At 39.7% G+C, this 14,860-nt stretch overlaps 2 protein-coding genes across 2 annotated transcripts; both read right to left on the reverse strand.

Annotated features, from left to right (window-relative positions):
• Window positions 1-1,182: 1,182 nt before the first annotated feature.
• Window positions 1,183-5,048, reverse strand: LOC144200645 (zona pellucida-like domain-containing protein 1). Its single transcript, XM_077722890.1, has 10 exons — window positions 4,952-5,048; window positions 4,334-4,554; window positions 4,077-4,261; window positions 3,928-4,000; window positions 3,753-3,850; window positions 3,407-3,487; window positions 2,804-2,972; window positions 2,616-2,721; window positions 1,441-1,464; window positions 1,183-1,322 (listed from the first exon to the last, which is right to left on the reverse strand). The coding sequence occupies exons 1-10, from the start codon at window positions 5,046-5,048 to the stop codon at window positions 1,183-1,185; spliced, it is 1,194 nt and encodes a 397-aa protein (XP_077579016.1).
• A 1,811-nt stretch (window positions 5,049-6,859) lies between these two features.
• On the reverse strand, window positions 6,860-13,112 carry zpld1b (zona pellucida-like domain containing 1b). Its single transcript, XM_077722943.1, has 10 exons — window positions 12,970-13,112; window positions 10,932-11,152; window positions 10,635-10,816; window positions 9,063-9,135; window positions 8,335-8,432; window positions 8,047-8,127; window positions 7,764-7,935; window positions 7,587-7,692; window positions 7,323-7,352; window positions 6,860-7,134 (listed from the first exon to the last, which is right to left on the reverse strand). Exons 1-10 carry the CDS (start codon window positions 13,109-13,111, stop codon window positions 6,953-6,955), a joined length of 1,287 nt encoding a protein of 428 aa, XP_077579069.1. The 5' UTR covers window position 13,112; the 3' UTR covers window positions 6,860-6,952.
• Between the last annotated feature and the right edge of the window lie 1,748 nt (window positions 13,113-14,860).

Raw genomic sequence — 14,860 nt, forward strand, 5'->3', positions numbered from 1 at the left:
AACACCATTTTCATTTCCATCAAATCAGTCTAGACACATGTCCTTTTTTTTCTTTTTTTATGACAAATATACAAATGGAAAACCCAGAGATTTGGTGCAGAATGAATGAATTATTGTTAGTTAAGTTTTGGAAACATTGAGTAAAATCCTTATATCATTCGTTCGTGTTATAACTTCTATATTCAATCAAAAATACATTTTTAACGAACTTTGGAAACCCAATCACAATATGCAAAGGCCACCTAGTCTGGATTTGAACCCTCAACCACTTTTTCATCATGCCTCCCTCACCCAAAACACAATAACAACGTGCTTTTCTTATACTCGGTGTTCCAAAGTATAATTCTCTTTTTAAACCTTTTAAAGATGAAAACAAATCCTATAACCCATTTTTTAAATGTATTGAAGCCACCAAAGAGTTAAACAACAATACTTTGTGAACCTTCTAAAGAAAATGTATTGAACTGAATGCAATCTTTATAAAAGTCGTTCATTCCTAAGAGCAACATGGAAAAAAACGGGGGAAAAATACCCTAAAAAATGGTGATTAGACACCCTCTGGTGGAGAGTCATTACTGAAAGGAAAGTAACTGGAGTATTACTTACTGGCACCTTCCCTCTAGTCTAGGTAACCAAAGTTAGGTCACTGTCAAGAATCCCATGCAGTAGTATTTGATTTGAGTCTGCCACTGGAACACGCTGTGTTTGTGCAACATGCAAGATTTAATAGCAAAAAAAAAAAATCCATGCTTCATCCTTACCAAGAAAAAAAATACTAAAAAATATATAAAAACCTGCCACAATATTTTTCTTATGACGTGATACAGATTGTTTTGTGCAATCATATTTTGCAAATAAATTACTACATTAGGAAATCTGCTGCTTTATATGTAATACCTTTCAAATCAAGGGCATGTAGCATCTAGTTAATTACAAATGCACGTCTGCGTAAAACATGCAAAAACGCTTGAACGAGTTGATTTGGACTAATGCAAGTCTCATCTCTTGCTTGCATTGAGTACTATCAACAAAGTATTCAGTGCTCATACAAACACTGGAAGAACATTATTTGTATGCGCCACCTTACGTGCATTATCCAGACGTGCATTCCATAAAAATGCATGCAACAGGCTTGATAGGTGCTCCCCAATGGACTGTTTACATCTCAATAGCTAGCATCCCTTAACTCAACAGCTTCAACTTTCGATGAAGAGAGGCCGCCATCAAAATGGCCGTCACGGCCAGCACGACGAGGACAGCCACGGCGATCCCCAGGCCCACCGAAGCGACCTGGCCGTCAGACCGATCGTTGGCAGGCTGTGCTGTATCCACAAAGAGTGGAATGTATTATTTGATAGGCGCAGGAAATTGTGGAATTTGATCACGAAAAAAAATGCTGTAGGTTTACAGTGTTGGCATGAAGAAAAGTCGTATACTTACTCTCTTCTTTCGACTGTGTAGTTGCTAGAAAGATAGAGAGAACATTTTTTATGATGGGTGGACATTTAGATAGTCGCTGTGTGATAATAACAATGTATGTCAACTTTATGTGTTTGTTCTCATCAACTCTGAAAACGAAAACTTGTTGCAAAGTTTTTTTTAGAGGAACGCATTATAAATTGCCAAGGCTGCAGCTCTGCACATCAATCTTTTCCTAATATGAAGAATGGAAGCTTTAAATGTTTTTCCACTTGTGCTCAGATGGTTTCTCAGCAACAGCAATTCTGCTGCATCCTGAACTAATTTGACCTACTGTAGAGTCATAACTACATATAAAATGTTTTGATCAATATTGAGTGGAATGTTGGAGTTTTTTTTTTACCTTCTACTCACAATGCTTCTATTATTGATTTTAAAATGTGAACACTAAATAGTAAAACGTGTTTGTACTTACAGATGAAAAATAAATCACATACTGTAAATACAAAACTTCATGCTAAGGATAACAACTGCAATTCTTCATTTCAGTTATGTAACTTCAACTATTTTAAGTAAGTTCAAACTATTTGACTGAAGTCCATTTATTACTTCATCTTCTTTGCTGCTTTCTCGTGGGGGTGCTGGAGCCTATCCCAGCTAACAATAAGCACAGTACGCCCCAATCGCTGTTTATTTTAAATATTGACTTTAAACCAATACTAAAAAGGTTAACCATCAGATTTGGAAAATTCTAGTGACATTTTTTGTGTGTGTAGTTCTACATGACAAACAAAATAACCCATTTGTATTTTCTTTTTTTTCCCTTTCTGTAGGATGGCAATGAAGTACTATAATAATGGCTTTTGGTGACATGCTGTTCAGGTCAATCATGAAACAAAGCAAGGTAAGAAAACCACACAAATGTGACGACTCCAATGATTCATTTCAATAATGCCAGCAAACTCTACTTCCTTAGTGAAAAAATAAATTAAATCAGCCTCTGGATATTTCACCTTAAAGTTTTGAATATGAAATAAAATGCCAATTTATCTCATTTTCAAAACATAGGAAGGTGATATACCAATGGAGATGTTTGTTTGAAAAAACAAAAGATAAAGCAGAGTAACATATTGCTTGTTCATCAAACTCAGACAAAAAGTTATTAATGTTTAGATACTATGTCAATGTGTACATACGTTCATCGGTCCTGGTTTTTATGGGGACAGTGAGCACCGATAACTCATTGATTCTGTCCCGGAACACCGTAGTCCTCAAATTCCTCCTCCTTCTATTGTTGCATTGCTGAGAAATGTCAATAGTAAATGACGTGGACGAGTCGGACGCGGAGGGGTATTTTTGTCGTTCCGAGAGAAAGCCTTCTTACCTTGAAGGTACTGCAAGTACTTTGCTCGCAGAGTCGGGTAATGCAGTGCAGGTAGTAAGTGGAGACGGTCTCGTTTTGCTGCTCGATAAAGCGGAAGGCCGAGAAGAAAAAACGAGCCTTCTGGCCCTCGCCGTTCTCCAAGATAGTGGTCATCGGGGCGATAGAGCACCTTTCGAGAAAAGGAGAACTTTCAATGACTTCAAGATGCGATGAAATACTACACTAAGTGATTTCAACATGGGAATAGACTATATTTTGGACAAAATAGAATCCATCCATATAAAGTGTAATACTCCAATTAGATCCTAATTAGTCTTCTTTTCTCAGCTGCCTGAACTTGGGGACCGTAAGGGTCACGGACCACTCATTAGGCAATGTTCAATTCTCTTTTTCCTAATACATTCTTCATTAATAACATTTGCTCAAAGCATAACCTTGTCACTAAAATTGGAACCTTGACTCGGTCATTAGGGTTCATGTGAATTTTAATCGTAACTACACACAGGATTAGATTTAGAAGGTCATTCAATTAGAAAACAGTAGTAGGTATGTTCTTTTCCCATCAATAACAAAAACTGCTGTATCGTCATTTCGGGAACTTACGAGACAAAAAGGCTAAAGAAGGTGGAGTTGGTTGGATGAGGGGACACTGAGGCGTAACAGCGGTCCAGTAGGACAAAGTACCTGTGAAGAAACAATGAGGTCCCCAGCACCGAGTCAGAGACTCCAGGTCACAGGCGGAAACCTCACATTTACAATCTATCAAGACACATGTGGTTGCAGATGAGAGAGGACAGAGGAGAACCACCCAGGAATTAGACAGTACCTGCATTTATCAAACCACCTGATTGGAAAAAAACTACATTCTGCAGGATAGTTGATCTTCAAAACAAGGGTTTGATAAACACTGGCTTTGGTCCCATCCAAATTGATCTACAAAAGTTCTTACTGTGACGTCAGGTTGGATGCAACCACCTCCACGTAGATCTTTTTTCTGAGCTCAATTCCCTCATTTGGCATGATAAGAGGACTAGTATAATTTTCGTCCTGGAAAGAAGTTAAATATGTAACTTGTAATACAGCATAAGGGAATTTGAGGGTTTGCTCATTGAGGATAGTGGCACCTGGAATAGGGTCATGCTGAGGGTGCTGATGAAGCTTCCATTGTTGTCCTTCAGAGCAATTGAGGCAGATGACCTACAAAGGGGGTTCGGCACAATCCGTTGGTGACACCTTCAAATGTGACTTTCAGGGGTGCCGTCTATCTACTTACACAGCCACTTGGGTGTTGTTAATAATGTACTCCAGAGGGTATGCACACGAGTAGAAGTATTTCAGCTCCACGTTGTAGGTAATCGTACCGATGGTGGGGTCCAAGGACCGTACCACGCCACTCACGTTGACCCGTTGGATGTTGGAGAATTCTGAGAAAAGGCCAGTTCCCATTGCACTTGAGGTCTGAAAAATAAGTCATTGAAAACCTCAGTCCCTATGTAGAGCTTCTCTTGTTTTATCTTGCATGCAACTTACCAGAAACGTACTCCCACATGCTGTTCCTTCTTGAATAGGGAAGCTGAATCTGACAACAGGGGGTGTGGCCAACTCATCTAGCGTACCGTGACAGTCCGAATTGTCCTCAATGTGGTTAAGGAACAGTAAACTGGCATTGTAGCCAGTGTAGATCACAGGGCAGACTTGGATAGCCAGCTCGATGGCAGATGTGCCACACATTACTGTGATGTCTGTGTATTCTGATGGGGATGAGAAATTGTGACACCACAAGAATGTTTAGGTCCATTCTAGGTAGAGATACGATTGAGAGATCATTGTAAATGAGTTAAGTGATTACAAGTAAACCTCTAGTTAGAGTTGGTGTAGGCATGACTAAGTATGACTAAACCTGGTGATTGTATAACTGATAGGATTGGGGATTACACCATGCAATTAACAAGGTTAAGGTCATTTACTCGCCACTGTGTCCCCTTCACAATTTGCCACCTAAAAGTATGATTAAAACATACTGTTTTAGCAGAATTGTAAATATTAGAAGTGAGTGGCGTGCCATCATAGGCGTGTTTGAACTAAAATCAATGCACCCCTCTTGGAGATCATCAAAACAGAGAGGTTGAAGGTTGAACTCAGACTCACTGGGTCTTCTGGCGTACGCTCCACATTCAGACAGGCTAAGGGCCTCTCGGCCCGCAATCCAAAAAGAGGTCAGGATGAGGACAACGATCAAAGCCATCTCCTACTGCTCTTCCCCTTTACATGCGAAAGCTGGGAGAAAAACACAATATTACTTCAGAAGGAGATAAATCCAGCAGAGGTGTCCCAGATTTGGGTGTAAAATCCACATATGGAAAGTATGTTTTGGTTCAACCTACCTCAGTCTCTTGGCCTTGTTTGTGAGAAGAGCACGCAGTGGTGGTGCTTTTATACACATTGACCTGGCGGATGGTTTGAGGATTGATCTAGGGTTGGATGGGAACAAGGTCAGTCACATTTTGGTGTAAACAATTCACTTTTTGTGACATAGGGGCTATGTGCTCACCTCCCGGAGGCAAAGGAGGAAACCCAACACAGGACTCTCTTAAACATACATGCCCAAACAATAGGTTGAGGTTTTTGAATGCACGTGTGAAAGACACCCCCTTAATGGCTCATTTGAAACTTCCTAACATGACGGAATGTATGCTAAGTATGACACAAAAGGATAGAAAAGTACCTAGTATTTGTATTGATTTTGCAATCTAACAACAACCTTAGCTTTTTTTCTTGGCATACCTAATCAGAGCTTGGTGTTTGGTGGCAAGAAAATGTAGATACTTTTGGAACATTTTTTAAATCGAAGGGAAAATTGGCACAATAGAGTGAGCAGGAGTCCCGTAAGCGATCTTCTCAGTAGTGCCTCTGGGTGGAGAAGGATCTGATTGGGGTCAAAAAGAAGGATGAGTGTCAGCGACAGCGCCACGATATAATGACGTGAGCCTTCACTTTTGAGAAAACATTTTTGTAACCCGAAGCAAGGCAGACCATAATATTCGCTGCCTTTTTTTCCATCTTTCCTAGGGTGTAATGGAGACAGACTCACATAATGGCTGTTGAAAGTCTGGATTAGAGTGCAGCCGGTCATGCACGTGAGGTCTGGAGTTTTATTATACGGGTCATGGTGGAGGAAAATCAATTTGCTGAGAATTGGAAAGTTAATTCCAGCAATCATAAAACGCGACAGTATTCCGTTTGCAGCCATGTGGGAAAAGTCTTGCAAATTGAGAAAAACACCAAAATAGACATTTCATACAGCCCTATAAATATGAACATTAATATAAACTTCTCATTTAGGCTGTGCGTTGATGACTAAGACAACAATCGTAGAACATTTTTCTATGACAGTTTCAGCCTTAAAGTCTTGCTTTTGGCTTTGTTTTCTTTTGCTGGAACCTTAGTGATGAAGTATTTAAGCTTCTGGATAAAACCTCACCCTGAATCAGCCAGCCAATCACAGGCGATGGAAACCTTTCTTTAAAATTCATACGCAACAGGATCACTTGACCAAGTGTACTTAAAAAATAATAATAATTCAATGGAAACACATTATACTTTCCCAAAATTGTTTCAAATATAAGTTTTATTTTGTGAAAAATGGAAGAAAACACAGCTATCGTTAAATGAACACATTATTTGCATACATTTTCAAATGTCTGCAAGACTAAAGAATAGCACACTTGTCATCATTAAACCTGAAATGTTGTTTTAACCTAAATATGCATGAATATGAACAGATTTTCATTCAATATATTCCACAATTCAAACAGAATCATGGTTTAAAACCAACAGCTTTAAAAAAAAATTATACACAGTATACAGTTATTAATCATAAAAAAAAATCATGCTCATTATTTAGTGGTTTATTGTGATCATCAACATCATAGCACCAGCAATAGCATGGATGCACCCATAAAATTGTTCTTACTATATCAGCTTTGTTTTATAAAAAGTTCTATATAGCTAAAATTTCTATTTTTTTAACTGACATGATTTTAACCCTCTAGTGACTGTCAAAAATTAATGAAATCGTACACAACACCTGAAATATTTAGCGACGTGTGTGCAAATGAATTCACTATGAATGTTGATAATTTAATGGGTTCATTTGAAAGCGGGGTTCCAAGCGCCCGAGGCTGCGGCTGCCGAGGATGATGAAGGATGACGTGACTTCTGAATGAGGTGCATCGACAGCAGCACAAAACCTAGGCTCATCCCGCCCAGGACCACCACGCCTGAGATCAGCGCGGTGGTCGTCGGATTCAGCAGTTTGGGAGGGTCACCTGCTGTGACAAGGTAAAAAAATAAAAAATAGACAGTCAATACTTCAAGCTTTAACATGAGCTTATCATCACACAAATTCTAGAAGGCATATTGATAAACAGCAGTCTTGATGTGTAAGCCATGATCATCATTCTCAGTTTATCGTGAAATTCTCCATCGTATTGTGTAAACATTGCGGAAGGTTGCTTACCAAGCTGAGTGTTGTTGATGGGAACATCATCTGGAAATAGAAAACACATTTTTAAATAGACTTTCATTCTTGTTAAACTCATTTGTAAGAAATAAAGAGTTTATTTATGCAATAACATTAAGATATTGGAAGAGTTGGAAGTAGGGTTGAGCAAATCACTGATCTTTGCTGTTATGTCAGCATAATATTCTATGAGGTGACGCACCTTCCAAGCTGTAAATAACCAGACAACCATATTAAAGACTCAAGAGTGTAAGTTCATACCACTCCTGGTGATAATTGGTCCAGCACTAATGACGGCATTTCCGCTGGCGGCCGGAAGCGAACCGAGGCCAGCCCCTTCGTCCCGCTTTCGCCTCCGCCCGCAGATCTGCCAAAGCCATAACCAGTCATTTTGGGGCGATAAACTCAGGCTCTACGCAGTTTGGCGAGCATACATACCGGCATGAGCATAATGCAATCGTCACTTTTGCACAGCTTGGTGACGCAATGCAGGAAGACTGTGGACATCTTCTGGTGGCGGTGCTTCACAAAGCGGAAGACTTCGAATGAAAAACGTCCCATTTGACTCTTTCCGTTCTCGAAAACGGTGGTCTGGGGGTCTTTGTAGCAGCTGCGCCACCACCAGATGAACGGCCACGCATGTGATTGTTGATTCAGACATAAATGGCATGAATGGTTAATCGTTGGCCTTTTGTAGTTTGTAGCCGAGAAGTCGGATTACCCCAAGAAAAGGTCGTAGCGGAGTTCATCATTAGGATTCCCTGAGGGGGTTGTGTAACAGTAGTCCATCAAGATGTTCCAACTGCAGAGGGACAAAACTGTATGATTCGGAGGCCAGATAGCCATCTAACTGCACATGGGAAAGTACACACGGGTCTTTCTCTTTCTGTCACGGCCTGGCGCCTCGCTGTCGTACAATATCACAATGGCGACATCAACGTCGTCGCCTTTTGAGTTGTTTTCATTCATATCGCGTCTTTAGAATTGGCTCGGCGTTAAATGACCGTACCGTTTGTCCAGGTTTGTGGCCTTGACTGCAGCAAACACTCGGGTTTTCAAAGACAATCCGGCCATGGGGATGGAAAGCATTTGGTTGTATGTTGAGTCCTGCATAGAAGGATGTACATTCAGATATTAGTTTTTATGCTTTTATTCATTTCATTCATATTTGAAATTACTAATGCTGAAGTTCAATAGCGATTCAATTTGGAGAAAGCACATTTTAGCATAAGCTTTGCCTCAAATTGAACATTTTCTCGCTTTGCCCTCCTTTCATTTCTTGTCAGCAATGAAGGACGTTTCGTTTATCCTTATTCACAAGAAGATGTGGCGTCTTGGCGTCCTTGTGCTTTCTGTTTTGACGATAGAGATGAGATTGTGAACGTGTTTTGACAACTCGGATTTGTCAATTGTGTTATCCACCCCTTTATTTAGAGTTGGGACGTTTATGGAATCAGGGTATTAAAAATGGAACGAGAAAAGAAAGGGCAGGATGCCTTTGGGGAATTGCCACCAGCGGACCTTAATGTCCGTCCTACTTGGGAGTGAAAATCCAAAAGGGCGTCTTTCCTTATTCTTTATGCATGTTTTTTGTGTGGATATCAACACTCTTATGAAAATAGATATGCACTTGGGTGAATACTGATTATTCTGAACCTTATAGTAACCCAACAACAATCTCAAAAAGTTCCTGGAAAGTTTCCTGGTAATAACACAGGTCAAAACTCACATACTTACATTGTACAGCATAAGACTCAGCGTGCTCACAAATGTGCCGTTGCTGTCCTTGACTGATATGGCCACTGAAGAGCTGTAAAAAATGCAATCTGGTGTCAGAGTAGGTTTTCCAAATTATCTTCATCAAAAAGAGATCACTTTTTGTTCTGTCTTAATATATAGACATATTTTAACCAGTATAGTCCTCTCATTATAAAACAATCAAACAAATAGTATATACAATAGTCATGCTAACTAAAATTTTAAGTAGTTTTCTTAGGTGAACTTATTCAATTTTCCTATCTCATTTAATCTAGTTAACATTCTGAAGGAGATTAAATGAGTTGAATTATCATGCATGATATAGTACGTGTACCATACTTAAATGCAGTGCTTAATTTGTGATTATAACGCGCCGGAAAGCATAGTAAATATGTATCAGCGCAGGGATGAGGTGTCGGACACAAGTCCTGCAATACATACAGATGGGGTTGATATTCAATATGCAAATTCTCGCTGGGCACGCTGAGGGACTTTCAAGCCTCAACTTCAAATATTGTTCACGGTGAATGCTGATGACAAGTGGAAAATAACGTTTCACTCCAAATATAATTGTGAGTTCTTGCAAAAAAAAGAGGAGAGGGTACTTGTATGCAGGATTTGTCATTTAGAGAATTAAAGGCACACTCCGTAGTTTTTTTTAATGGACTAAAACTCACGTAGACAGCGATACTCTCTAGATCTTGAGTATCCAAACCGGTTTTCAAGGGCCACAGTGGGTGCAGGTTTTCATTCCAACCAACATTTTAGCCAATCGAGTATCTAAAAAGGTATAATCAGTTGATTGCTGTCTTGTTTTGGCAGAAAACTCATTGATTAAACTGCTCGTGCTTGATCAGTTTGAAAACAACTGCAACCACTGCCCCTTTGTGGAATAGTTTGAACATCCCTGTTATGGGATAGTATTGCAATACATTTGAATGAGCGTACCAAAGGAAAAAAGTTGCAATGATCTGTTCATTTGCTTTATTCACAAGTGGGCAATGCAAAATACAAGGCCACCAGTCTGACCTCTGTCTTCGACATCTATTCTCTTAAAGGTGACGCACATATTTACAAAAATAACCTTATAAATAATACAACAACACTGCCAAATGCTCAACTATTAAATTTAATATTCTACGACTCTGGACAAGTCTACAAGTTTGTTTACAACTGTGCTGGTCAGTTAGGAAGCAGATTGGCCCAAATAAGTCCTCAAACACAATAATAAACAAGATGTTTTATATTCATTTAAACCAGTGGTGCCCATTACATAGATTGTGGTCTACTGGTAGATCGCCAAGGAACTATTTATTGTAGATCACCGAAATACTAGCATTGGTAAATCGCACTACAATAACATTTTGATCATTCCCCTTTGTCGATTTCCTTAGCTGGTCTCTTATGAATTTGATATGTCCATCTAACAACGTTTTTGGAATTGCATTTTTCCAAATCATGCTACAGAACGCCTTCATTCAATGAAGAATGATCAATCCTAATTCCCTATCCCAATGAATAAAAGAGTATCCAAGAGGAAGGCCAACTTACGATGCCAGCTGTGAGTTATTGACCAGATACTCCAATGGGTAGCTGCAGCTGAATTTGTACAACAAACCGGGCAGGTAGCTGATAATCGTCGGCGGGTCAGGTGTGTCGATGAAGCCGGAGACATTCCCAATTTGTACAAGCGACACGTTTCCGTAGGCGTTGGGCCCCAAGGCTGTACTGACCTGCCGAGAAGGAATAGAGAAGCGTCGCTCGCGGGCAAGTGGATAAACAACAGAGGGCTGACTAATCGATGACGGCAACACAAAATACCCGCGTGTAATTGTACATGTTGTTTACCTCTAGGCTGTTTCCGCACGCCTCCAAAGTGTTAAGGCCAATGCTGAATAGCACGACTGTGGGGAAGGTATTGTTGTTGATGAAACCGCGGCACTGGGCGTCGCCATGGTGACCGTTGAGGGCCAAGTCCGTGTCGGTGTAGCCGGAGAACAGCACTGGGCAGAAGTTGATCTTCACCGTCATGGTCTGCACGCCGCAATACACGCTGATGTCCCGTTCGCCTTTCAAAGTACCACAAAATTATTTTTTCAGGTGAGTATTACTTCTTGGCATTTACACAAACCAATTTAAGGTGGAAAATGACTTGCCGTGCATCATGTATTGGCATTTGAAAGTGCTCGTTTTATTGTTTACAGTGCACGGTTTGTCGATGGTAGCACTTTCTTTCTTTATCATGATGATTTTGTTTGGATCAAAACTGATAAATCCTAGAAATACCAACACTGCATCATACTGACAGTTGTGTCAAAAAGAAAAATTCCATTAAAAGGTGATAAATATTTGAATATGATTAAGCTCTGCAGGTTATTAGAATATAAAAATGATGGTGGTACTTGTCAGTATGATGGAGTGTAGCTCATATAGGCTCTCATTTAGATTTTGGTGGTCTACCTTTTGTTTTTATCCTTTTTTGTATATTTTTTATAGGAATTTATAGCAAGTACAAACACAAAATAGCATTGCTTTATAGTTTCATAACATTTTTCAAACAGAAACATTATTGTGGGATAACAGTTGCACAGAAATCATAATATATTACATTACATGCTCATTTGCCTTTAAGAGGACACTCATTTAAATACCATAACATTAAAAATGTGTGGCCTACATGAGCCAAAAATGTGATATGAACAGATGGAAGCAAGGTCTTTATGAGGTTAACATTTCTTTTAATTACCAATTGTTTTATATGGTTCAAATAACTACAACTGGAGAAAATAATTCATTTTTCTCTAACATTATCATAATACACTACCATTTATCATTATGGTACCACTCTTTAAATATACTTATAATGAATATACTTGTTTTATCCCAAAGAAATGTGATCTGCATTCCTCAATAATCATATTTGCAATATAAAATAATTTGGATTTGTATCTATAATTTTAATTTAGCCTACACATGGGAGCCTGATGCTCGATTTTACACAATAACACTATGTTTGTGTTCAAACACAGGGAAAATAATGGTATTCATGTTAATCTAGGTACATCAATACCTTAATTGCGGAATTGTAACAGATTGCAAAACCACGCACTCAAATATCAATATTTTTTCCAACAAAGCAAATAAGTATATGTAAATTCAACTCAATAGATGCATGTATATGAAATCAATCAATACTTGCACCTTATAATTGCATCCAATACATGGCCACACAGTATGTACTGTAGATAATATTTCTTTTTAATCAACTTTATCAGTTTGAATTGAACAATGTTTACCATATTATATAGTTATATTTGTTTTATTTTTCACTGCTTGGGCACCTCGATAATGCAACAAAGACATAAGGAATACTTGTAAAGAGGCCAATTGATTTCATTGTATTTTTTTTTAACAATGTTGTTTTTAAGTCATCCAAATTTTGATTTCAAAACTAAAGCAAATCTTAGCAGATCTTAAACTGTCGTCATAAATTGTTATGAAATAGTATTGTATTTTGTAAAGTGTTGCTTTGCACACAAAAACAAAAGGATCAACATGTGTGTCCATACAATTGACTATTTGAGTTCCTTTTTTTAAACTGACCTGCATTATTTATCAGAGACACAAAATGCATTTGTGTTCATTTGCTGCCAACCCTCCTAATTCAAATAGATCGAAAGCCCATTAAGATTCATAGCAGACGGCTAAAAACAGCCCCCACATTAGATGTCGATCATCGTCAAAGATTTTGTGAAATATTAGTTAGAAGTTAAAAACAGACAATAACCATTTACCCAAAATGGAAAGAAAGCAATTGAAAATGTCACTTATCTAAATGAACATGCTGAAAATAGGACTCAAATTGTGAATGTGCGTGTGTCCTCACCAGGAAACCTGCTGTGATGGTTGGCGTCACAGTTGTATCCATTAAATTGCGCCGACACCGAAGCAACGGCGCTCATCAGGAGCAGGGTGAGGAGGCACAATGGGGTCATTTGGGCACCCGCGAGACGTTTGGCCGCCGTCATCTTCAGAGGGTCACCATGGCGTGCCGTTCCTTCCTTTTCCGGGCCAGCCGCTCCAAAGTGGCGTTTATCTCCCGAGCCTGGAGGCGACTGCCCTCTGTGACCTCGATCAAAGTATTGCCACCGTCTATCTCCTGGTTCTCCGATCCCCTCCTGCCCTCACTCGCTCATGATGACCGTCAGCCCCCCACCCCCGCTCTTTCGGAGGCCTTTTTAAGCCGTATCGCGCCTCATTTCACCCCCACCGTGCTCTTTTCTACACCTGTTTAGCCATTTCCTCATGTCTTCAAAGCAAACCCGGCAGGGAGGGGGGCACTTTGGATGGCGATGGTCAGCCTCTTCTGCATTTTGTTGTGTGCAAACAGATATGAAAGATAACGACGGTCATTATCCAAGCGCGGCCTCGGTGACGGACGTGGGAACCTCCATCAGATCTGAAACGGCTTCAACAAATCTTTTCACGGAGGCCAGAAATCGGAGCCGCCTAAGAGGTTTCCCACTCGCCTCTGCCGCTTCTGATCATCGCCTGTCAGCTGGCACAAACACCGGGCCTCACCAGGGGTTGAGGGGATCACATATGAGTTGCGGGGGCAGCCCAGGAATTAAGCTGTCATCGGCCATCGCGGCGGCCCGCATTCACATCCGCATAATGGTCAACTCATGGTCCGATGACGACCTGTCTGTAGGTGATTGGGATGTACAAAGCGTTACTAAAAGCTGTGCATTCAACATGGCACAACCAAAAGTGAGGATGTGGAGTTCATTTTACACTTTTGTCCTCACAAACTCCATGTAAAGCTTGTACCCAACGGCCTTTTTTTTTTTTTTTTTGGTAACTCAGTAGTTTGCCAAACTCTTATGAATAAGAACTAGAGTCGTCTCCACTTCATTGTATGCCACAAAAAACTTTGCATAGTTAGTTATAGAACTTTTTAGGCTTGAGATAAAATGGAATCCCAAATTCAGCAAAAGTCCTTTCAAGTATAACATTATTTTTGGAGGAAATTGCAGAAATATTTTTCCTTTCTTAAAGCGACTTCATCTTTCCACTGACTTTTTACTTCAGAGTCAAGATTGTGAATATTTTCAAATGTCAAAGAAAGCTCTCTCCTGAACACTGCAGAAAAAACAAGAGTTTAAAATTTCAAGTCAACACACTTTTGATGAAAAATTGGTCCACATTTCAATGGGAAATTGGCCAACATCCTCACGTGTTGGCCTCCAATACCGTATGGAATTATTTCCTTACAAAGCCCGCGGCTTTTTACGATGAGGTAGGCCTGAAATTAAACACGAGCCACTTTTAAAGAAAACTAGCAGCATCAAGCTGCAAAAAAAAATATCGTATGGCCTCACAAATGCATGAAATGTATACATATGGTGAGCCCGTTAGCATCTTTCTTATTTTACAACTCCCACCCAGCAAATGACCTATTTAGTCAGCGTGGTGCCATGTGCTTTGCTTCTAGGGTCTTCTTTCAGACACTAGCCCATCACTATACAGTGCATCACAGGCCTAGAGAAACAAATGAATAAATGTCACCAATAAATACTCTTCAATCATCATTTAAATTATCTTTGGAGGGTTCAGCACACTCACTAAGCCATCATGCATCTTTGATAAACTCAACTTGTCATGCTACTGTTGCACTTTGACACCATTAAAAGCCCACCACCCACCGCCACCTTTAAGATGTGCCAGATCTGATCTGATCAAGCTGAAAAATCCACGTTTATCTGAATTGCACAGCA

This window comes from Stigmatopora nigra, chromosome 8 (genome assembly GCF_051989575.1).
Source record: "Stigmatopora nigra isolate UIUO_SnigA chromosome 8, RoL_Snig_1.1, whole genome shotgun sequence".
NCBI classification, from domain to species: domain Eukaryota; kingdom Metazoa; phylum Chordata; class Actinopteri; order Syngnathiformes; family Syngnathidae; genus Stigmatopora; species Stigmatopora nigra.

Coding starts and splice junctions, on each gene's coding strand:
- LOC144200645 (XM_077722890.1), bottom strand. CDS start 5,048: ATGGCTTTGATCGTTGTCCTCATCCTGACCTCTTTTTGGATTGCGGGC. Junction 2,973..3,406: donor TTCTTTAGCCTTTTTGTCTC/GTAAGTTCCCGA, acceptor TTTTCTCGAAAG/GTGCTCTATCGCCCCGATGA. Junction 1,323..1,440: donor TACACAGTCGAAAGAAGAGA/GTAAGTATACGA, acceptor TTGTGGATACAG/CACAGCCTGCCAACGATCGG.
- zpld1b (XM_077722943.1), bottom strand. CDS start 13,111: ATGACGGCGGCCAAACGTCTCGCGGGTGCCCAAATGACCCCATTGTGC. Junction 11,153..12,969: donor CCATCACAGCAGGTTTCCTG/GTGAGGACACAC, acceptor GTACTTTGAAAG/GCGAACGGGACATCAGCGTG. Junction 8,128..8,334: donor GCCACAAACCTGGACAAACG/GTACGGTCATTT, acceptor GTCCCTCTGCAG/TTGGAACATCTTGATGGACT.